Below are 25,269 nucleotides of genomic sequence, written 5' to 3' on the forward strand. Positions count from 1 at the left end.
ATACGGCTGTGTAATTTAAACAAATGGTACAAGGCGGCATCAATTGAGCATCATGGGGGCTTGACAAGTCATGTATTTACTCTCATATTTCACTTTTCTCCAGCACTCAATCAACCCTCTCCCAGCGCTGTGGGAGAAAGAGTGAGTGAGGAAATTGAAGGCAAAGGCTGTTATATGTAAGAATCCGCACTTGCTGATTTATTTTGTTTGCTCTCCCTCGACTCTTTTCCCTCGCTTACCTCTCCTTTCCCACTCACTCACTCTCCCTATCTCAATGTCTTTCTCGCTCTCCCTTCACAATTATCTCTTATAGCCTGTGAGGTGATTAATGGGTTTCATTTGACATCCTCTCCTACCCTTCGCCGAGCACCGACAAATAAAACCAGGGCCCAGCACACAAATTGTCCCTCAGAAGAGCTGTAAAACTGGGGGAAATACGGGGGCTGCAAAGACAATGAAGCAGAGAGATCTGGCCTTTGGAAAGGAAAACATTTGCTGAGGAACGGCTTGGAACGATTTCCTCCGTAGCCTCTCTCCCAAGAGAAATCCCCCTACTGCTAATCTACAGTTATTGCTACTGCCGACGGCAGTCTCCAAATTAAAGAAGGGAGGGGGATAAAAAACACTTAGACCTTATCGTCCCTCCACTACCCGTTGTTATAAACACTTTTCTTTCTCTGCGTAACAGAGAAGCCTCACAAACTGGCATTATTTGCCTCGTCATTGGCTAAAAAACTCTGAATGAGGAAAGGCAGAGCCTATCGACTCAGAGTCAATTGATCTTTTGATTTTTTTTTGATCAGTGGTTGCTGGAGGAGCATTTCAACCTTGGATTTGGGAATATCACTTACCAAAGCCTTACTGAGGCCACATAAATCCAAATATGGGCAGGGAACTTCAAACGTCCACCAGACTAGTCCCTTGCAGAGTTTAGTCGTACACTACGATGTGCCGATTGAATGGAACGTGGTTGAGACGTTCATGGTCCCCAGAGGATGAATCCTATACTAACCTCAGTGATCTCCTGACTTTTCCTCTTCCACCACCATCAGGTTAAGTTTTCACTAATCCTACAAAACGTTTCAACATCTACTGGATGCACTGACATAAAGTTTTGCACAGACATTCACGGTTCCCAGATGCGTTATCTTACTGCATTTAGTTATCACTTGACATTTCCTCTAGTGCCACCATGAGATTCATTTGCTTTGAGGGAATGGCTCAACAATTATGAGATGGAATGCACTGAAGTATGATCCAGACATTCATGCGCCCTCAGGGTGAATTGTAATCATTATGGTGATTCCTTGACTTTTCCTTCAGCAACAGGGCGTCCACAAACCCTTTGGGGGCTCAAAGAGTTACTGCAATAGGGGGGAGGCTGGGCTGTTTTTTTCCAAAAATTGAACTTGGCCCATTTTGTCATCATTATGTTTGGCCATGGTGGTGCAGTGTATAATCTGGAGCGGACCCTCCAGAAAGTTAAAAGTTAGCATGTGGCCACTTACGAACTTTATGAATTGGGTATTTGGAAGGCTCTTGGCACTCTAGGCATCACAGATATGCACTGTAATGGTAAAATATGTATTCGCATCATGGAAAGTTTTTAAAGAACAGAGTGTGACATCTCAGTATAATGGGGAAGTAAAAACAGGCCCTGCAAGACACAGATGTCAGCGCCTAAAGACCTGTTTTCTTAACTGAAGACATGTTCACATACTCTGTTTCTCAGAAGGGTAGTTTAAAACAAGAACATATAAACCACAACCGACTCACAGTTGAGCTACCTGCATGAACCAGATAAGACCAGACTAGACGCTTCCTGCATGGGAGTCATGTGGGGCAGAGGCCTCTGTAGGTATGAAAGGATGCTGAATGTTGTATCTCGTTGAAGCTCACACCACAGACTGCTGAATGAGTATCTGTGGTGCACTCTTCCATTGCAAGCAAATAAATGGACAAAGACAACTTTGAATCTTTTGAAGACTTTGTTATTGATTTGTGAACAACTCTCTCTTCTCCCGATTGACATAGAAATCTTCCATCACAGCACCCCTCAAGTCCTTACATCTGCAAGTGCAGAACAAGTCTGCACATTTGGATTCGGCACGGAAGTCCCTGAGAATCTGGACATATCAACCACCACGGCTGACTGACATCAAATAAACAAACCTACCCCGAAACCTACTTTCATTCTACATAAAACAGAGCCATCAACTGCACTGTAGTGCTCATTTATAGTCACATAAAAAAAGATATTATTTTACAAGGAGCCTTTGTTCCGCAGTTTTTCCAAAGAAATGTACAGTCAGTGTCCAATGCATCTGATCACAACAGTTTCTTTCCCTGTACATGTTTAGACAGAGGTGGACCTCTCCTTCATGCTCGAGGCCATTTCTAGCTGTCTTATCCATGAGGCATGGTGGGAAATGCCAGCCAATGACATTCAGCTCAGTAAAGGGTACATCAGTCCATCTGCTTTGCAGTTCGCAGCTGTCTGTCCACTTACCAAACCCTGTCTGGGCATCATTACCGTATGTCCACCGCCCTTCCGACAACTGGACCCTATGTGAGACAAATACAAAGGGAACCCTGAGGTCATCCAGGAGTGGAAGTACCCGAGAAGGACAAAACTAATGTTACTGTCTGCCACGCTCACTGCTACAGCACTACTGTGGTGATGTAAGTATCCTAGCATGCCACATCATCATTAGCACACACTGCATGACATTTAATTCACAACCAAAGGCTTTTCATAATTGCATGTCGTATTTCCCCCGTAACGATGATCAAATACCATTTACATGCAAACGGTACACGGGCAGAGTTATGCAGCCTCCTTAAAGGTTGCAGATATTCAGTTGCTAAATAGCAAATGGTACCCACACACCCGGCCACAGCAAAGGTATTCAGCCGAAGTGGATCTCCAATCAGCAAAGTGCCGGGACACACCACAGTGTTTTACATTAACAAGGAAACCAAAGCAATGAATAAGTCAGGGACATATAAATCATTCAAATCACCTGTCTGGAAACCTTGAATTTATCGCAGAGTGGAATGGGAAGGCGGTGTGGCAGCTGGGGGGGGGGGGGGGGGGTGGGGTCGGAGCCTTTCAATAAACATATGAATAATTTTGTGAGAGTCGTTACAGTCCGCCCGCACTCTTGATCTCAAATCGATGCATTGAGGATAAATGAAATGTCACAGAGAGCTAGGGGAATGATGAAGCAGAGGACGAAGGAGCAGAACACGAGGCGATATTACAAGGTGATTAAAACAGTGTCTCCGTGAATTGCTACGCTGGGAGGCTGGCGAACAATGAGGAACAGGGGTGTAAAAGAAAAAGGCAGGAGGCGATCTGTTGGGGAAGCTCCCCTCAGAATGAGCCCATTTCAGCTTCTACATTTCAGTGTTTGTAAAACGTCTGGCAAAAAAAGTGTTGTACATGCTGGTGGACTCGTGCGCCAGCACAATCCTGACTCTAACTGCTTCCTTAGAACATAATACTCGAACAGTTTTTATGTGTTTTATCCAAATTTTCCAGCCCCTTGACAAGTAGCACACACAGTTTAGTGATGCGTGACGCGAGTAGACTGTTCCTTAAGAACAGAGCAAATATTGCTTCTGTGCTTGTATACTGTATATGTGCTTAATCATAAGCTGCTATTAAGTGCTGTCATTGTTCTGTCAGGATTCCGATGCTCAATATTGAGAGGAAGTACGTTTGGTTCCTGCTTTACTCTGGATTAAACTAATCTGATTTGAGCCTGGGATGAATCTTATTGGATTTGTGCAGCAATGTCGTAACCCGCCGAGGCAGGGGAGTACTAAAGAGGAAAATAGGTGGACGAGAGGGGGGCGAGACTTGATCAAAAACACAACTTTAAATCCCCCCCCCCCTTGAAATCCAGATTGACCGAATGTGCATAAAATCTGCATTTACTCACGAGACAAAGCGGGGCCGTTAGGACAGAAGACGCAAATTATTATGTTCGTACAGCAAAATCCTTTGAATTGCAGATGAAAGCATGTAAGACCTATTAACTGACTCATAATAGGCCGGTGGCACACAAGCTCTTATCAAAACATACTGGTCAGCCCTTGGCAGACAATAGTGGTGGTGGCCGGGTATGTTACAAGGATGATTGCAGCTTTTGCTTCAAGGGTTCTGTTCCCTTTACAAATGTCATATTTGCGTAGCTTGAGAAGAGAAAAGAGAAGTTCATAGTGTCTTCAATCCATGGGCTGACGTTTAATTTTATATTGCTCAGCAGCGGAGTGATTTACACGATCCTGGTGGCACAGCCTGAGGGGTAATACCATCAATTTGGCCTAATTCAGTTTCAGTGACAAACCTCTCACACTGGGTAAAGCCATTCCCTCTGATCACCTCTCTGCTTAAGTGGCCGGCAGTTAAGAGTGTGTGCTAGTAGCACAAAGCAGAGTTTCCCAATGTGGCACCGTGACAACAACTTTTTAAATCAGATTGCTGAACAATCCCAACAGGTACAACACTGTCTGGTACCATACACATAAACACACCACAAGGTCAATTAAGTGACCTTTTGATCACATCACATGATCCTTATCAGCAGTTAGAGATGGATGAGAAGTCCTTAAAATGAGCGCCTTTTTTCGGAATTTCAAATCCCATGACAACTGGGAAAAGTCCGACTGATGATGAAGATCACGACGTGATATGAACGAAAGCTCTGGATTCGCTACTTAGCGGACCTTGTGATGAGATTGTTATCCCCAGTTTGTTCTTCAAATTTGAACCTGGTCTTAAATATCTTTCGACCAATCACAAAGTCAACGCTGGGCTTGTGGCCGTCAAAGTTGTTAGTCACAAGAAACACGACCAGAAATAGGAGGACGACATGTGATTAACGTCCTCAGCCTCGAACCGGCGACGATGCCGTGAGCAATGCCACTGTTTGCCCACGAACATGCCCAAGTACCATTTTACAAGCAAATTGTTCCCAGTGCAGCTTCAAAGTTCCATTTCTAAGATATGCAACGACTTCATTCAACAACTTCTAAAAGCTTTAGTTGCTACAAATGTGTTTTTCCTAATGTTGGTGATATCTCTCCATAGTCTGGACTGTTTTCCGCTGAGTTAAATCCTTTATCGGGTTTCCTTCCAGAGTTCCAGAACTACTGTCATCCCTCCCTCTCGCCCCATAGATATCTCATCTTAATAACAAAGCCAACCATGTGTGATATTGGCTGTGCTGGCTTTCCAATGGCCACGATCCATCCACTGCACTCCCAACAGTATTTTGCTTCACCAATATTGAGGAAACCGTGGCTATTCTAGCTCAAATTTTCTATTCAAGCGGACAGGGCACAGTGACTTGAAACAAATCAAATTACCCTGCTGGTCATTATGCTCTGTCTCTCGAGAGTGGAGGTGAAGAGCTCGTATTCCTGACCTGAATTCTGCCTCACATTCAAAATTCAAGTAATAAAAGTAAGCATGCCTGTGGATCCTGTTGTACTTTATTGAAGAACAAAGATATGTCTTTAGTCTTACTTTAAAAAAATGAGGTGCAATAAGGAATTCAAGCGCCACTTATCGATAAAGGCTGACGTTATGATGCTCGGAGGAGTTTCATATTCCTCCAGGTAACACAACAGCATCAATTAAATGAGATACCCTTCAGTCTGTGCTGAATTTGCCCTGGGCATTCAGCTTGCAGCTATACTGTGCAGACAGTGTTCCTCCCTCCAGGCTTTTATCCATTGTCTCACAGCACTGCTGCCATTTGTTATAACAACTATTTCTCCCCGCCTTGGACATAGGGGAACAAATGAACATACATGACCTGCACGGGGAAAAAAAGGGGAACCCGGTATTTCTCTGCACTTCCATCAGCACCGCCAGCCAATCAATTACAGCATTCTTTCCTCCGCGGCTCAGTTCCTGCTTTTAAAACATGCCCCGTGTGTGTGCGTGTGTGTGTGTGCGCCTCTTTTCTGTCAGTGTTGTGCTTGTTTCCATGGCAATGACTCCCGTGCTCCCACATTCTCTACTTCTAGGTAGGCACTGCCGGGGTGACTCTTCTTCGCTGGAGGATTCCTCATCATTACAGCTCCTCCTGCTCTCGACTAAAGAGAGATATTCCAGCAGTACGCCAATTGTCCTTGAGTGTGCTCCAATATATTTTCATTGATCTCTCATTGGAAGGCTCGGGTGTTTACATTCGACATGCCAGAGTGGCTTTTATACGGTGTTAGGCTGGATGAAAAGGGACGAGGACGAGGAAACAGACTGGGGTGCATTCTTTTACTTTATGATAAACGTCAAGGGGAAATGAGAACGGAGCACAGCATTACGTTTCAAGAAGTAGTAATGCTTTTGCATCATGATCATGTCATTTTTAAAGTTGTTTCATTCTCATGTCACAGATTTGAAGATTATGCTTATTAATTAACCACTCTGATGTTTTTGGCACCCCCTGAATTTAGCCCCCGCCGCCAAACACAAATTGAACACTTCTCCCACATTTCACATCGCCGCACCCCTCCTTCCACCGGCTCTGCTGACGTTGCTCAAATTCGAACAGATTTATCCGGCTGCCTTTGTATGATTCAACAAAATGACGGACTATAAGAGGCAGCGCAGAGCTGGAGCACGAGGGACGTGCCGCTGCACATAACGGCCTCTAAAGCCATGCATTACAACAATAAGCTCTTGATAGGGTTTCTGGCAATGTGCCTCTTTATTTATTTTTTTGGATAGTCATTTTCATTTGTGCATGGGAAATGCTTGCAGCCAGAACGCACAGGGATGAGGGTCTTGCAGGAAGTCAATTAGCAAATGGAGCTTGATTTAATGTTCCCTCCGCCATCTCATCATGCAAAACACTCAAGCACTGTGGCGATGTATCACGTGCCAATCTTTCCCACTTCCAGCGAGGGACCGCACAGTGTGTGAAATGGATCGAGTCACTTTGTTCCAGGCATATGTCCATAGATGCCAAATGAAAGAACCCCGGTCTGTTGTCTTTGGAGAGCATATGCTCGTGGCTCAAAGACAACAACAAAAAACGCTCATCCTTGTTTACTCAATTTCACAGTCTCCTCACAATCTCCACTTTTCCTTATTTATATATATATTAATTTGTGTTGCGCTCATTATAATTAGCTTAATTACATCTGAGGAGCCACCTTGCTGACAATGCTGCTTGCGTCATCAAATTTGCAAAGTCGAGGGTGTCGGTCTGAACTCGCCTGCCTGGTGACACGTGGAGAATGCGAGCGACTTCGCTGCAGCTGTGTGAACGCACACAAGAGAGCTGAATGCAGTGTATCACGCAGGCAGCCGTTGTTACAGACAGGGCGGAGCAGGTGAACAGGTACATTTTTTGCAAATGTGCAATTCCCTCCCTATCCTCCCTCAACATTCATCTTCAAGCTATCTGTCACGACATAAACTGTCATTTCTGTTTTCGGGCATCTCCTCCTGCACTCATGCATTTTTGTTTTCCTTTCCACGCCAAATGCTACATAAACTAAGGTGAACGTGAGTTGAAAATCTGCTACTAGTGCTACGGGTCTTTGAACTGAGAAGATGTGACATTTCCCTGAAAATAGTTGAGCGGCGCTGGCCCAGTGTGCTGACAGGGAGCCTTTGTCTGTATGTGTGTGTGTGTGTGTGTGTGTGGGCCCTGTATTAAATAAGAGGCAGAATAAGTGCATGTCCAGCTTGTTGGGGAGTGTCGAGTATCACAGCTCTGGATGGCAGGAGATCAATGGAGGTGGCTCATCCACACACACTATCGGCCGCCCTGCTCGCTCGCTCTTCATCCTTTTATCTCCTCCCTCGCAGACCCTGGTAGCGAATAATGCAAAGTACCCTCGTTTCTCATTTTTCGGGCCACTCTCCTACGAATTGCACAGCAACACGAGCGACCAGCGTGCAGGCGTATAAGCCCCCGCAGTGCAGAAGCTGTTTGGGAAACAAAAAAGTACATGTTTAGGTTCAGGAAAAGATTGTGGTTTGGTTTAAAATGGCTACATTGGTTACGTAACTTACACACATGGGGTTAGTTGACTACGTAAGTTCACAAAAGTAAGGTCAAATAAGTCAATATTGAGTTTTTGTTTCACACGGCACACTAACGGCTTTCTCCTGGGTGAAAGTCGTTCGTTTGATGTGTCCGTCCACCCTCACTTCCACTTCATACAGATATAGTCGCTCTTCATACTACGCCAGCTGACTTCCTTTGAGGCAGCTCAAAGAGATTACTTTGGTTATGTATGCATTACAGTGCATTATTTTTATGCGGTATAAGCACGAAGAGTGAATGAGAACCTCGATCATAATGACCCTAAACAAAGGCAGAGAGCTGAGCACATTTTGTGCATTTGAAACATTTGAAATTAAAATTTAAAAAAAGCAGTAAACCTAATGTTCTGCTTATGTCATCTTTTGTGTGACACAAGACACACACTTTGGCCTCACAAACACCCCAAAAGTTCGTCTTTGCATAATCCGAATTGGATCCTTTAGTGCAATACAATTTTGTAAAGTCTCGAAGAGCCGTATAAGTAAATTATAATGTTGTTTATGAGTGCCGGGAGCAGCAGTAATCAAACTCCCTCAGCCAGAGAAAGAATCTCATGTGCTCTATGGGCAGAAAAGTATGAAAGCCTGAAAAGAGCTTCTTCTTTACATCCATGCATTCATTAGCCCCTTTGTGCCGGGGAAAAGCCCACATCCTTCAAACTCCACGGCCCAGTTTCTAACACAAGCTCTCACTTAACAACTCTCCAATAGTCTCAAAACCGTCAACACTCCTCCAGAGGCTGTGTGGCGCTCCTCATGACTGGTGAATGAAACCTTCACTTGTAATCATCAACTTTTTCATGATTAATCTGGATCTTCTGCCTGTGCTCGTTCTGCTGCTTCTCCTTCTCTCTCTTTTCTTCATCTCCTCCTCATCACCAGACCCTGTTGTACCACACCTGTCCGCTACAGATTCACCTGACTGCACTTGTCGTCAGCCAGCTCCCCGCGCAGCTGTTTGGCGTTTTTGCTCATTAGCTCCTCAGCAGATCCGGAGACAGTGTCCCACGTGCACTGGCCTGATTGTGTGTGTGTTGTAGCTGATGTAGGGCTTGAGCAGTCCCTTCTCCTCACATCAGACTCGTTGCATGCCGATCTTGCATTTTAACTCCCTTATGCAATACGTAGTACAACACACACATGTGCTGGAGAGGTATTGATTGGGCTAAAGTTAAGAAGCAGTAACCTGGTAGTGTTGTTATTGACTGTACTGCATTGTAAGACAGCTATATCATATTTGGCTTCCACTTCCACGTTATACAGTGTATTATTAGATTATACATTTAGGGGATGAACCCCAAAACTGCAGTTCTATGAATGGCCACTTGATCCCCGTAGACCCCCCCCCCCCCCCATGTTAAAATGCCCAACAGAAATGGCCCTATTTACAGCCTGGTACAAAAGAACGTTTTGGTCTCTATAGCTAATATCTGTATCTGTTCATGTCAACTGTAAATTTCGACATAACTCACGCTTTTTTAGATTATATTAAAGCGTAAAGTTAGGCACAATTGAGGGCGGGGCTGCTTTGAGTGACATGCCGTGGATGACGTACCAGCTCGCCAGCCGCCAGCCGTCTGCACAAATCAAGCAAAGGAATAAAGTGAACTGCAAACATTATTACATGTCAGCGGTAATACATCAAGCTGTGATTGGACAGTTGATTGTTTTTCATTTCAAAACAGAAAAAGCTTCCTTGCGCCTCCTAATGAAAACGAATGACAGGTTAGAACTGACAAGTTCATGCTGCTCTTTGTTGGACAACACTGTAGTTCAGTACACATCCCCCACTTTCTCTCTGGCTTGCGATATGATTCCAATGTTCCAACCGTTTCAGCTATTCAGCTATCAAAGAGAAAACAAATAATTCTTCTTTTTATGACGTAAATGCCCAGATCAAAAGGAAATACATACTACAAAGTGTATTGTTTTCCACTTTATTTTCTTCATCTCTCTGATCAGGTATTTAAAATCTTCCAGACACAAAGCGTAGACTGGTCAGTAATACCGTGGCTCCAGCGAGGTCAGTAGGAGTTTTAGGTGTATTTGATTTGATGGTGTTAACCAGGAGGGAGCTGCATCTTGAATTGTACTCTGACAGGATAGAGTGGTCTCGTGTGACGTCACAGTTTAGCTGTCGGCCATGTTGGAGTACACACGAAGCCACTGGCATGCACGGCTGAGTCGCATAACCTATCGGTGGTGAACTTTTGTGCTGTCTTTGGTTGTGGCAGCAGAGCTGATAGAGACAAGAAATCATTCTTTCGTTTGCCAGCGGTCATTACACATCAAGGAAATGACACGAAGGAGCTATCCAAGCGACGTCGCGAGAAATGGCTGTCACGCATCACTTCCATTCCTTTATAAGTGGTCAGTGATTTTATTTACAAATTCGTTTGTGAACAGTATTTAATAAAGGAAATATAAATTAAACTTGGACATGAGAAGGTTACTGAAGCTTCATCGGCCCGTGACAGCAGTCGTACCAGAGACGTGTCGAGCGTGTACAACGGGCGAAACACAGAGATGCAGCCTCAGCATTGCTTGATATGAGTTTAACGTCAGATCATATATATATATATGTGTGTGTGTGTGGGGGGGGGATGAAGTTAGGGGTTAGTTGAAAGTGAATTCCTACACACACGCACACAATGACATGCACGTACAATGTAAACAAACACACGTGTCTGTTTGCACTGAGTAAACATTGAATATTGCTAAATATCTGACCAGATCTGTATATATTTACCCTTCCAATGACGAGATGAGAATTCTCGACGACCGTTGCTTTGACGTCTCGGACCCATCCACTGACAAACTGATTATAAGCGTCGAGCCCTTTGTAGCACTCCAACTCGTCTTTTGTGTAAGGACTGGGGGTGTTCACGAGATACGTGTAGATGTTGGCGTAGTTTACCGATGGAAGATAAGTAGGATCGGCACTGAAACCATCTGCACTCATCGTATAGGGATCCAAGTTACCAATAACCTTCAATTTGGCCAGGTAGCGAACCTTTGATGCACTATCCAGTGATTCAAAGTACGGTATTTTCGCCGCACTTCCTTGTTTACTCGCCGCCATGTAGGATCTGTATGTACTCCAACATGGAGGACAGACCTCGTAACTAAGGAGATTGTGACGTAGGTGAGACCACTCTATTGCAGAAGTACATGGACCCAATGCGAGTGAATAGGAGCCAAGAGGCATTGCTTAGCGGGAGTATTAGAAGAAAAACATTCCACATGAAGTAGCCTCCCCGACTAGACTGTCAGTACGTTCCATTTAGCCTGTCTCACAGAAGAGTGAGTGGGCAGTAGACAATGCAGGTAATGACTGCCGTCAATTGTCGTAAAGGTGGAAGCCCTGCCTTCATGTTTAAACACTTGGAAGCTTGCTTGTTATGCTAACAGACACGTCAGTGTAGTAGACAGAGTTGGCTCCTGCAAACCCCCCCCCCCCCCCCCATTACCGACCAAGAGATGATACAGGACTGGCTCTATGAATACTTCGACCATCTACCTGATTCAAACAACAACCGTCCAATGTTAATGATTTAATACATGACCATTTTCATTCAGTATCTCCCACAGTTTCTAAGTGAAACGGGGATTTTCTCTACGAATGCCATGCGTTGAAAAGAACAAGGAAGTTAGACTGTTCATCGCAGCTGCCACTAGATGATGTTGCCATAGTAACACATCAGCTTCCTCAGTCACGTGATCCATATTTTTTGGTGCGTGACATATAGTCAGATTACATGCTGCATGGTTGCCATGGTAATTATCAAGAGTGTAGCAGTGGGTATTAACAGTCTAAGTTAAGGACTTTATCTAACAGGCCTCAGGTTTACAGTGCCTGCTGCCCTGCTTATCCCCCCCCCCCTTAAACATTTAGGTGTGCAGCACAAATCAATAAGAGGCCATTATTCAGTGTGACACCTCCTCCAATATAATATAGTAAATCAAATGAAATGGAAACTTAGAAAGGTCATCTGTAACACTTGCACCACCTTTCTTTCTTGATGTATTTGTTTTCGTCAGCAGTTTGGAGGAATCGAGTCGTGAGCATGAGTTTCTAACTTCTAAATGTAAAACGCCATCCTGCGCTAGAAACGCAATAACACACACGACAGACCCACAGCAAGCTTTTAGGCTCGCTCGCTTTTACAAATACAGTCAGAAGGCGATTTGAGGGGACGATGACATGGTTCCACCGATAGATTCACCGATCAGACTCTTTCAGTCCAGATACCCACACTGGTACCTGGCTTCGGGTATCGGCCGATAGACCGATCTGATGCCAGTGTTTAAGCTGTGTGCCTCACTGTGTGTAAGTGGGGAACATTCTTTTTTACGTAAAGCAACATCAGGGTTGTATTGAACATATGGAACAGATAAACACAGATATAAATGAAGTGAATTGTTATTTATCATTCAAATAATAATTCATGCACCGGCGGTAAAAAAAAGTCTTCAAAATGAACACCTTTTTAATGCAGCAACAAACTGGTCAAAAATCCAGTATATAATGTGTAGACATGGAATTGAATCGAATAGATTGGCCCTATTGTCCCCGCTGCACCCGATCCGTTATCCGATCAGTCCCTCCAGAGTGCATGGGCAGAGGGGTCCTTCAGTTGAATAGTTGACTCTGCCTGCCTCACTGACCCCTTTATCTGACTGAGGTTTGTGCAAATTAGAATCTGTGGCCCTGACCATGGCTCTGAAATATTAACTGCAGCAGTATAACACATCCTTCAACAGAATATGATATTGTCCTTCTGAATTTAAACTCCAGCCCACAAAAGGGATATGTATTGTCATCAACCCAGACAATGAAAAAAAGGCACAATATAAACTTCTCAAAGAGGAAATAGCACCTTCTCTTTCGTATTAAAAATGATTTATGAAAGAGAAATATAAAAAGTTGATATCATAAGCAACAAAACGCACCTATCCTCAATCCTCTCAGGGATTTTGCTGTCCCGGACTCTCCAGCTTTTGTTTAGCTGAATTCAGGTGTCACAATGTAACTGACATTACTGTGTTATTCTCCTGAGTGGACCTATGACTGTTCTCTATTGTCATGTGTCCCATTGACAGCTGTGGTCTAAGGCTGAATGAAACTCTACTGTTCTGTTCTACATTTAATCTAAATGAATTTTTCAACTCCATATTGCAACTTTCGAAACTTTTAATAAGGAAAGTGAATCTATCCGAATAAGCTGTTTTGTCTTTCAACCGCTGGTCTTACGCGATACATTCAGAGATGAAAAAAGACACGTAGAACCTTGTGTGATGTAAAAAGTTGCTTGTAGAAACATTCCCATGATAGTAAGTATTTTCCTCGCATCATTTTTGGGCTTCAGGGAGATATGTCTGGCAGCCGATTGTGATTGGCACCACTTTGCCCGCCAGTATGAAGCGGAAACTAACAAATTCCCATATTACAGCCTTTGCAATTTATATTTTGTCTGCGCTTGCGATTTCAGTCTGAAATTCCCACTAGCGATGACTTTGAAATCTGGAAACCTTGAGAATAAATTCTGACTCAGTGCCTCATAACTTTTGACAAGGGACCCATCGCAGGGCTTACAACTCATTATCTGGTGCTGCGGGAGGATTTCTGGGATATGCTGCATGTAATGTATATTTGTCTCTCTTTTTTTTCAAATATCGTTTGAACTATATGGGCAGTCTTGCTGCTTGAAAATACATGCTAAACCTGTCCATGAGAAGATTTCCCCTTTAAAGCATGAGAATTTCCCAGAGTGATATTCTAAAAAGTGTAACAACTGTGTAACAATAGCTGGTTAAATGGGTCTTTGCACACACAAACAGTCGATAGCTCCTGAGTAATCAAGCAAAAGCAAATTCTGAAAAGCTGCCAAAACACCGGATTAAGTGATTTGTATAATGGAAGCATATGGGCAGACCTGTTATATTGCTACCACTTGACAAGAATGAACTCAATTACAATCAAATTTTATATTCTCAGTATGCTCAATTAACTCAGTGATGTAACAGCAGACTACATAGTCTAGCATGAACTTTGAAAAGCCCCCCTGCTTATTCCCATTCATTCTTGGTAAAAACAAAAGAATCTTACAGTGAAATATATACAATATAAACCTGTGAAAAGGTGCCCAGTATTGACACATTTAAATTGAGTTTGTGTTGAATGTACTGTACAATACCATTACCCTGGTGCTGCAGCAGGGAGATTAGAGAAAACGAGCACATCTGTGGGTGTAATTGCATTTTAAACATTTAAACATCTCCTAATGTATCTGTTAATTATGGAGTCATTTGGGAAGGAAGCTCAGTACCGTGTCTTGAAGTATAGATATGTCTATAGATTATGGTAAACACTGTCCATTAGGATGTTGTATTTATTATTTGAGTGGTATTCAGCAAGAGAGTAGACACTGTCAAAGACTTGGAAATATTGGATTTAAAGTCAAATCGAGCATTGTAATTAAATTGTATTTACTAAAGTTACTGGTATGAATAAATGAATACTGAGCTAAAAAAATAAAAGGTTGTCTTTTTTTCTTTCCGCTGACTGTGCAAACCAGTGCAGGGACATTCCCTGATTCCTTTAAGCTGCACTGATCAATATTTGTATGTGAATAGATTGAATCACTGTGTGTAATGTGATAGATCTCAGTCTTAGTAGCAGACCCAAAGACCATTATCACCTGACTGAGATTCAGTCACTTCCACAGAGCGTTTTAATCCTCCTTTAAACCACCCCGAGCTCAGCGAGCTGCAGCCATTTGATAACACGGCGAAGTGCATCCAAACTAAAAGTTGAAGAGAGTTTACATTACAGTCATCGAGCAGACGCTTCTATCCAAAGCGACTTACAATAAGTATATTCAACATAGGTATTCAAGAGAACTACTCGTCACCAGAAGTCATAAGTGCATCTCCTTTTTTAAACAAGCATCTAAGAGCATAAACCAGAGCCAAATTACAGTGCAGAAACAAACTAATACGAATACAATAAGTGCAACAAACTAATACGAACACAATGAGTGCTCAGTGGAAGGCTCAGGGTGCTTCTTGAAGAGGTGAGTTTTCAGCCTGCACCGAAAGATGGGCAGCGACTCTGCCGTCCTGATGTCAGTGGGGAGTTCATTCCACCACTGTGGGGCCAGGACAGAAAACAGCCGTGACCGGGTCGATCGGCCGCAGGGACCTCTGAGCGACCAATCGCCCCGAGGCAGCAGAGCTTGACCATGGCCTGGAGATACTGCCCTGTAGGCTAGCACCAGAGTCTTAAACTGGATGAGAGCTCTTACAGGGAGTCAGTGTAGAGAACGGAGAAGGCAAGTTGTGTGGGAGAACTTGGGGCGATTGAACACCAGACGAGCTGCAGCTTTCTGGACAAGCTCCAGAGGTCTGATGGCCGACGCCGGGGCTCTGGCAAGTAGTGAGTTGCAGTAGTCCAGGCGGGAGATGACAAGAGCCTGGATTAGCACCTGCGCCGTCTCGTCAGTGAGGAAGGGGCGAATCCTCCTGATGTTGTAGAGTTTAGCTTTTGCCGGCGAATTGCGGACAGACCAGCCAACCGGTAAAGAGAACCCTGTGACTCCTGTGACATGTTGACCGATGTCACAAAGAACTGAAACAAATGAACACGTCGTGGTCGCAGGAAAATGTAACTATTGTGGCGAGCCTGACACTATCTGGGGTGTTTTTGGCATATGGCCCACGAAATATGGCGCATGGTTTCCAGCTTCATCAACACCTACCCAGCACCAAACACAAACAGACGACACTAGTTGGTGAATGGAGCATTTAGCAGTTTAAGGGTCATAGTGTGGTGAGCTAAACAAAAATGTAGGAAATCAATGATGCAGCTTTAATGCACCAGCCCTAGCAACTAAACTCTGACCTTGCAGGTTACAAATAAGGACATTTAAATACATTTAGAGATGAAATATAAAAGAATCATTGTCAACCTGACATTCGGATGGACATTACAGTTCCCCTTTTAGCTTCACGTATATCAAACTGATGTTGATTCATGTGTACTGCCCCATCTGAATAAATAAATAAAATTAATCTATTATTATTATAATCTAAAAGTTCCCTGTCACGTCAAAGCCAGTGGGCATTTCAGTTCGGATTAAAGCCTCAGACAGCTGCAGAGCGCATCGCCAACAGTTTCCTGAGGTAAAGAAAAAGGGTTTAAAAAGGAAGGCCAGACGGATAGTTGATTGAACTGTTGCCATGTAAAAGTCTCTATATTTGCTGTCTGCAACCCCAGCAAGACCACGGCCGTAAACCGCCCATCTGAAGCATCCAATTCACCCTGCACACTTAAACTGTGCCCACAACTGCCGTACAGAATGACTCAATCCAGTTTAGCAGATACACAGCAATACTCAAATCCCTCTTCCTTTTAATTCACACTCTCGAGGCGGGGTGTTAATGGCTTACACAACAGATGTTCAGTATGCTGCGTTTAGGTCCATGTGAGCTGAAGCCACCACAGTCTTCGACATGCATGACAACCTGTGACTCTTTCTCCGAGGCAAAGAAAAAGAGCCTGTTCACGCTGCATCACACTTATGCTGCTCGCACGGGAACCCAACGGAAACAAACGTGCGCGTGAGTGCACGCGCAACACGTTGAAGACAACATGCAAAACAGTGAGTGTGGAGTAGAGGGCTTTAAATACGAGGGGAATGGATGGAGGAGGTGACAGAGGGGAAGAGAGCGACGGCAGCTCCCATCTGCCGGGGAGCTGCTGATGGGCGAGAGAGCGAGAGAGCGAGAGAGCGAGAGGTATCCACTTGGATCAGAATGTATGTATACACACTAATGCAGTAATGAGGGTTATTTGACAGAAGTGTGCTTTATGGCGACAATTAGAAAGGGGAGGAAAGTTGCCTCACCATGCGTGGAGCAGTCAATTTTGTAAACAGCTGCTCTTCATCTGATTGGGAGGAGAGCGCCTGTGTTCATTTCGACAGAATACGCTGATCAAGGCTTTCCTGAGGAGCGTGAGTTAAAGCCCCGACAGAGCTACACAACCACACCTGAGGCAAGGGGAAGCACATTTGTTTGCCCAGGTATAATTATGAATCTCTCTAGTCGAGAAGTTGTGCACAAAACAAGTCCAAATACATTGAGCATAAACAATTCAGCCTTGTAAATTATTTATTTTTTTATCCCAGGAAAGGCCAGAGCACTCGCAAAGGCTAAAACAGGTGCGATGTGTTCATTGGTTTGACACTTTGACCCCGAGCTGTACATGAAAGGCCGCCACATTCTCTATTTTTCGCACGCAAGAGCTGATCTTGTCATAGGTAATATTTTTCACCTATCTCGCTGCGCGGTCACATCAGCATATTGATTCTAATGTTATGGGATTTTGCCTCCCGCTGACATCTTGCAGTACACGTGTGCAAAAAGCCTGCAGGATGACAGTTTAATCCTGTATTCGTCTCATATGGGAAAGATGGTAGAAAAGTAGCTGTCACTTCAGCATTCAGCTGGTAGATATTGCGAACAACACAGTTAACCTCAGCTTAGTTACGGTATCACTACTCTGAAGCTCAGGGTGATGGGATGGATCCTGACATCTGAGACTTCCTGAATTCTGACTGTGTATATATATATATATATATATATTCTTTTTTTTGTAAAAGGAGCAGCCAACATCTGTACAGAGTAAAGCTTTTCGAAGCATTTTCAATGCTCCAGGCAAAATGTAAATCTGCAAACATTGTAAAATATGTAGCACTTTTGTTTTATTGTAGCCATCCCTGAAGCCATGCTTCAGGGATGGCAATACTGGAGCGTTGGTCTGTCCACCGCTTTGGGCCGGACTGAAATAACAGAACAACTATTTGCTGGATTGCCATGAATTTTTTTTGGAAAAAGTAAAGGTTGGCCCACAGAAGACGAGTGATCCCCTGAATTCAGGTCTAATGACACCGTGAGGTTGGCATTTTTGTTTCTGAGTGAAATGTCTCAGTAGTCAAGTCAACCTATATCCTGAAAGAGTAACTGCAGACTTAAACATGTTTTTCAAGTTATAAACGAAATGGCATGACTGTACTTTGATGAAACACCTCAGTGCTGGTGTTATTATTGTCATAAAAATCTGCATTTCATGGTTGAAAATGGCTCAAAACGCCATCTGCCGTACGTACTAATCTTGCAAGGCCGTTTCTGAGGTAGAGTGGACCGTTTGGGACTAATGTGATGAAATGAAAGAATGTCAATGGCTTCTAATCTGACCCCTCTCCTCTAACCCTAATCCTAATTATTTCAGTGACCACTGTGTAGCATTACAATCACAGCACAGCCCATTCAGTGTCTGGCTAACGTTCGCTTGCTAGATCCCGCCATGCGACCACAGCCATGTTTGCGAGAGGAGAGCAAACGGACGGTACCGAGAATCTATGGTTCATGCTGGCTGTATTCAACTTGCTACAGCCTCGATGGTCCCTCTCCTCCCGGCAAAGCAGTCTCCCAGCTGCTGGGAGTGAGGTAGAGGGACCGCTGAGTGTAACTCAGTCTCATATGTGGTCTGATAAACAGTAAACCCATCAAAAATCATTCCCCCTGCCATATAGCTATTGTCCAAGCTACTGTAGCGAGCTAGTGGGCGTGGTTTCACCTCTCAACCCCTTTTCCCACTTTTATTTTTTTGCATTTTTCAAAATTATGCAGTGGGGGGACTTTGGCTCAGACCTGGGTTGAAGTACCCCCCCCCCCCCAAAAAAAAGACACTTTAACGTATATGCCAAATCCGACACTCATGAGTGTGATTGACGTGAGGTGAGAGACACTCCACCCATATGAAGTGAGGCACTCCAGCACATGGCATTTTTGTCTTTAAAATGACGTCACAGCCGCGATGTGCTCAGCAAGCAGGTCGTGCGTCAGTCTGAGAGAAGAAGAGAAGCAGCAGGAGGCGGACCAGCCTCCTCTCCTCTCGAACGACAAACTCTCACTCCCGCTCTCTCCAATTCCTCTGAAGCAACTCTCAACCTCCAGGATTCTCCTCCGTCGTTTCCCCTCCTCCTCTTTTTCAGTTGCACCTATTTTTCTTCTTTTTGTGTGTTTTTGTTACTTTGTCTAACCCCTCCGCACCGCTCAACGCCACCAGATGTGATGTGGCTAATGAGGACCCCCTACCAGCGGTGACTGTCTCCTCCGTGCTTCAGAGGACCGATCATCCTCATCTTACAGCCCCAATTCTTTGGACGTTCGTCTTCCTTTCAACAATGTAGGAGAAGGTGCGCTTTCATTTCAGCGACGAGGATGCCAACTACATGCCTTTTTTATTTTTTTTGCTCGCAGCACCTTACATATTTTCTTTACAGCCGGAGGGGGGGATATGAAAGATTTCCATGAAGGCAAAGTTTGAGGGTACCTCTGTCGGTTTCCCGCAACTCACCTGTCCGCCTGCACGCGCGAGCCCCTCTCCGTTTAACTCATCCGATTTTTCGCCATCAGAACAATTGACGCGCAATTTAAAAGAGACCTGACTGTTGTTCTGGTATTTTGAGTAGGGTTTGGCAGCGGTATTGGAGGAATTTGACGTGCGCAACGTTGAAGGATATGTCTTAAATGATGGTTGCGTTGCTGACAGCCGGAGTAAGGTCCGTCACTTGAGTGTTTTCAGCAGCTACTGTCGACTTTGGAGGAAACCCATCTCAATGGGAGGCTACTTGGAGGACTGAGTCGGATTCGGCAGCCGAGAACAATGTGGATAAAACGGAGTGTTGCGCGCAGGTAAGACACGAACATTTTAATTTGATGTCATAGTTATTACAGTGGAATTTGCAACCGAGAAACGTAGATGTTATATGATAAATTCACATTTGACAAAGCTGTTCGACAACATGCTGTCTTAGTTATTTCATCTACGCCACTGCAAGTTATGAGTCTGCTGGAATCGATGAGTGGATTATATGTATCGATAGGTCTGTGAACAAAAAGTGCAAACGTAGGTTTTCTGTACCACAATTTTGAAATAGACAAACTCTTTTTCGCTGTCGTGTTGACACTGAAGAGTGTTAATACCGCGGAGGCTGTATGTGGATATGTTTAGTGTTGTTTGAAGCGTAGGATATGATAGAAAATTTCACATCCTGCACGCTGGGGGTCGCCAACAGTACAGCGCAAGCAACACACATACACTCATAGAAATGAGACCAAACCTGCCAGCGGTGGCATTCCTCCTGCCCACCTGCTGGATCTCGTTCCCCCACCAGTGGCTCTAATTCTTGCCCATTTTCAGCCGTTCATTTATGATGCATGACTCACGCTGTAGACAGAGCGGTTGCATAAGATGATGAAATGAAATGCATTCATGTTCCCATATCTCGAGATTGATCGGTGAGAGGCACAGAGAAACCAATTTCCATCCTTAGAAATGTCCCTGCTGCTTGCTGACATGATGTGGAATGTCAAAATGGGATGCGAGGGTGAGCGGGAACTGATGTAATGGACTTCTCGTTTGTAATAAGTCACCATGTTCCAGATTGCTGTTTGCCATCGCAGGCTAAAATACTGTATTTGCTTGTGATTGTCCTTTATTATGATCGCAGTGGTTGGTTTCCAAGACATTTAGTGTGGGATAAAGCATTGCTGGTTGTGTTTCTCATTATTAGTTGAAAACAAAACAAAAACAACAACAACAACAAGAAACGAGCAGTGAGCATAATGTAGAGACAGCTTCTGTACCTGTTGGAACAAAGAACAAACCACCTACAGAAACTTGATGTGTGGGTGTAAATGCAACAGCACTGAGTTTGGCAGCCTAGAGAGGAGGATGGATGGATGCCTCAGTAGATTAAAGCCGTGGATTTTAAAGACAGCCACTGTAGTTACTCTTTATGTAATTTGGGCAAGACGTCTGATTAAGACACCCTGTGGACTTGGGCTGGGGGGTAATTCAGTAAAATCACTTATAGATTTTCATTGTCATTTTTAGTTTCAGTAATTTTAATTGAGTGTAGTTTTCTCTAAAGTGATGCTAAACAGTGGAACACTTGGATGTGTTTCTTTTACGAGTGATTTGTCATACATTTAGCGCAGTGTGACATAAAAAGATATGGCAATATATTCCATAGACTATTTGAACTATATTGCCCAGCTTTAACATACCTCACTGCAAACAAAGGGCAGGAGCTGCAATAAAGTTTGAATAATCTATTTGTTGTTGTTGTTTTTGAATGTCAAAAGATGCCCATCATAACCCGCACACAATTTGAAGTTGATGTCTTCTAATTGTTTCTTTTATCTAATCAATTGTCCAAAGATATTCAGTTTGCGATTAAATAAAAACGAGTCAAGTGCAACATTTGTGAAGCTGGGATCAATGAGTGTATAAATTACTTAAATCAATGGTCAAAATAGTGGTTGAATGATTTTCCATGAATGTATGTATTTTATAAGTATGGTTAGAGCACTTGAAATATGTTGGCGGAACACAGTTGCTTGTTGAAAGCCTTTTGAAGCATCAAATTTTAATTAAAAATCACAAGTAAGATTGAAGAGGTGCTTTATCCTCATCAAAACACACAACACTGAAACTTTGGCAATGGCAAGAGGTTGGTTCATTGGAGGAATAGTGTGCAAATCCTAATTCCCTCTACAGCATGAACTACCAAAGCATATAATTATTACTCAGGAGGATGCACATGGAAAGGAAAAGTGTCAGTAGGAAGAAGCACTACATCAACACGTCCTGTGAGCTTGCATGCTGCGTTGCCTCTTAAATGTGACACTTTCCAGGCACTGGAGATGCAATCAGGCCTCTGCACACTGCAGCTGCAAAATATAACTGCCGAAGACACCAGTTGCCTTTCAGGAGGGCTTCACTTGTCAGTTTCCACTTGCCTATACGACCCAATATGTTAAATCCAGGTGACCCTCCACGTGTCTGGCTTTTTCTGTCCTGGATAAATTCCTGTAGTTAATGGGGATGGGGTAACTGTGATATGCCAAGTGATTGAACATAAGGAAGAAAAAGAGACGCAGTGGCTTGAATGAATCTGGAGCTCGCATATGATGTGCAAAGTTATGTGCGTTGATATTCTTGGTCATCATGTGTTTGGTATTCTGTGTCTTGTACCCGCTTGAAAAAGAAAACTGCTTTGTATCTGAGATTAATATCACCGGCTTAATGAAACAAGGCTCCTAATATATCGCATTATTATAATCCACACTGAGGTGAGAAACAATTGCCCTTGCACGGCATCATCAGTCTAAAGCAGCAGCGTCAGGCGTATGACCATCCGCCGTCCTCACTAGCTATTCCAAGACCCGTGGGTCTAAGCGTGGCATTACTGTGGACGGGTCCATCAGATATTCAGATATTCCTGTGATTTAGGTGCCATCTTAATAGCCTCAATGAGGATTATTAACTGGGCCTCTCTGGAGCGTGATTAACCTAATTTGCAGGGAAATAGGCTGTGTTGCCTCTCTGAGATCCGATCCTCTGGAGATGTGTGTGTGTGTGTGTGTGTCGTAAACACCCTGTGCTCAGCAGTCTGTTAAATCCAGAAGGACCAGAACAGGTTGTCCCTGTCAAATAGTGTAAGAGAGAAAACAGACATGGATGCTGTTTGGAAATACAACCAAGAGAGAAAGACAAGGGAGAAACTTGCTGTTGCTCAGTACGGCCATTGAGACATAGGATGAGTTAGAGACCGGCAGAAGTGGACCATAACGGCCACATAGCTGCATAAAGGATGCTTATCATGAGAGGACTGGAGCTCAGCTAATATAGCTTTTGGAAAAATCACAACACATAGCAATGATTATAAGTATACTTTTCTTTTTGGATTTGAAAATACTGTGAAACAGGATTCAGACCATCGTGGGACAGTAAACCTTTCCACTAAAAACATGTAAAACGAATTGTTGTTCAGAGGTGGACTAACAGCTTCTTAAGGCAGGTTTCTGAGCAGGTTTAACTGGGTGACAGCTTAAGGAACCCTAACCTAATGATGATCATTTGAGAGTGGCAAATTAGTGTTAAATATGGGTTATTTTAAAATGGATCTATGAGCTACTTGGGCCAACAATGACACTGCTGTCTTCCTAAGCTAAAAGCCCCTCATTCAGTGCCCACCAAAGTACCAGCATCCCTCAGCCTGATTGGGTTTAATGACCAGCTTGTCCAGTTCGGGCTACTCGAGAAAGTGTGTGTTTCTATTGCACTGAAGCACATCTATCGCAGCAAGTGAAGGCACTAACAGTACGGAGCTCATACTTGATTCATGTAGCGAGCCTTCTGCCGGATCAATACTGCCTCTACAAAAGGATCACATTTATCCGTCATGGCCCTTCCCACTTACTGGCCTTCTCCAGGCACAGGTCCACTTTCCACGAAAAATACTTCATAAATGAACAAAAGAAAGCTCCCCCTAAGAATTGGGCCAAAATAATAAAAACGTTGACAGTGAGAGGCTGAGCTGATTGGGTCATTGTCCTGCTTGTCTGATCCCTTTTCCCCTTCTTCTTCTATTTCATCCTATTCCCATGCTCTTTACAGCCCTGCTTATCTTTCTAAGCATGTGGGTCATGTACACTGCAGTGAGGGTAATTAATGGGATGATGCAACACCCTGGCTGTTGCATCGTGAACACCCTCAAACCACACACATCTGGCATCGCATACTAAATTACTATTCATAATAAGTATGACGCCAAATTGAATATATAGTGCAATCCAACTGCATAGTTTGTGAATTTTGTGAAAGCGAGAAATGCCGCTTACTGGTTACACTCAACTGCCCCACAGCGTCTCTTTTGAGCCAGGCTCAAAGCTGGTAATGTGCCACTTTAATATGTTTTAACATATTTTCAGGTGAAAAAGTAACCGTTTAGATCCCCAATGTGTGGTCAGTTTATCCAAATGACGCCTGTTTGAATATTTGCCGAGACATTTTGAGAGCCGGGACTGACTATGCTTACTGTGAATAGTCTGCTGTTAATGGCAGACTTAATCATTCATTTAGCAGGCAGCATGTAGGAGGCAGTATGTGATTTTGAACACAGCCATACACTCTCCTCCCTTTCTATTTTTCTTACATTTTCCACTCTGTACTATGTTCCGAACTCAGCGATGCAACAATGTTTATTACACTTCAACCATAGTAGCAGCTGCCACTGTTTAGCCTTACAGGCATGGATGGGGTCTGTGTGTGTGTGTTGTACAGTACAAAAACATATGGAAGATTTCATAGAATATTTGCCTCCCAGGGGCCTGCTGCACAGAAGCAATCCATAAATCTCTGGAACTCTTTGGAGAGCCAACTGTGGTATTTATCTCCCTAATACAGGATATCAGCTGAGGAGAGCTCAACTCCTACACCTCAGAGCCTGTTTTTCAAAGCTAAACAACCGCCATGCAGCTGATCTCTGAAAAAACACAACCAACGCATGGAGATAATTCCAAATAGGGTATTGTTATTTAACAGATGTGATGAGGTGAAACACATTGTAGAAGTCCAGTGGAAGACAGGCACTCTCCAAAATAACATGTCAAAACAGAAGTTTTACTATCGACAAATGATTCTCAGATTCCCCTCCACCATTGTTTTTGACCTCGAAAGAAGTCACTTGTTTCCTGGATAATAGGTCATATCTAACTTAAGGACTTATGGATAACTATTACTACATTTTAAATGTTGGCTTCTGTTTTCTCAGAGTCAAAATAAGAGTTTAAACGGGTTGTTGTAAAGGGGATAAAGTACCTGAGAGCAGCGCTTGTGAACACTCAGACTCAAAACTTATGTCACTCGGCAGAATGGATCACTTAGCTGGAGCAGGAAGATCCAGGAAGATTAAGCCCTCATAATCAACAAAATAGAAAGTGGCAAACATAGGTGGAATAAGTAATGTGATTCCTGTGTATCTTGGCTATAGAGTTAGCCTCCACAGAGCCATTTGCGTGAGTGTGTGGGTAGGTCTGTGTACATGTTTGGCTGTATTTGCCCTGTTGCGTAGTCTCAAAGCTTGAGCACACTGCCCGTCTCAGCTCCAGCAAAGCCACTGCATATTCAACAGGCTGCAAATAGAGACTCAGAGGTATCACAGCTCCAACGGAGACAGGATGAACCCCCTCGGCAGTGCATGAAACGCAAATACTTCCAGAACTACGACGCAAATACAGCCCTCAACTCGGGCAAAATGCTCGTTTGCTAGACTATC

The 25,269-nt window shown here is 43.7% G+C and overlaps 1 protein-coding gene across 1 annotated transcript in view; it reads left to right on the forward strand.

Moving 5' to 3' along the window:
- Nucleotides 1-19,808: 19,808 nt before the first annotated feature.
- The window catches only part of ajap1 (adherens junctions associated protein 1), a gene marked incomplete at both ends in the record, with an annotated part of 41,150 nt that continues 35,689 nt past the window's right edge, over nucleotides 19,809-25,269 (forward strand). Inside the window, one exon of the mRNA XM_079273307.1 lies at nucleotides 19,809-19,837. Coding sequence (XP_079129433.1) covers nucleotides 19,809-19,837 — 29 coding nt within the window. The remainder of the gene's footprint in view (nucleotides 19,838-25,269) is intronic.

Source organism: Melanostigma gelatinosum, assembly GCF_949748355.1.
Source record: "Melanostigma gelatinosum genome assembly, chromosome: 8".
NCBI lineage: Eukaryota > Metazoa > Chordata > Actinopteri > Perciformes > Zoarcidae > Melanostigma > Melanostigma gelatinosum.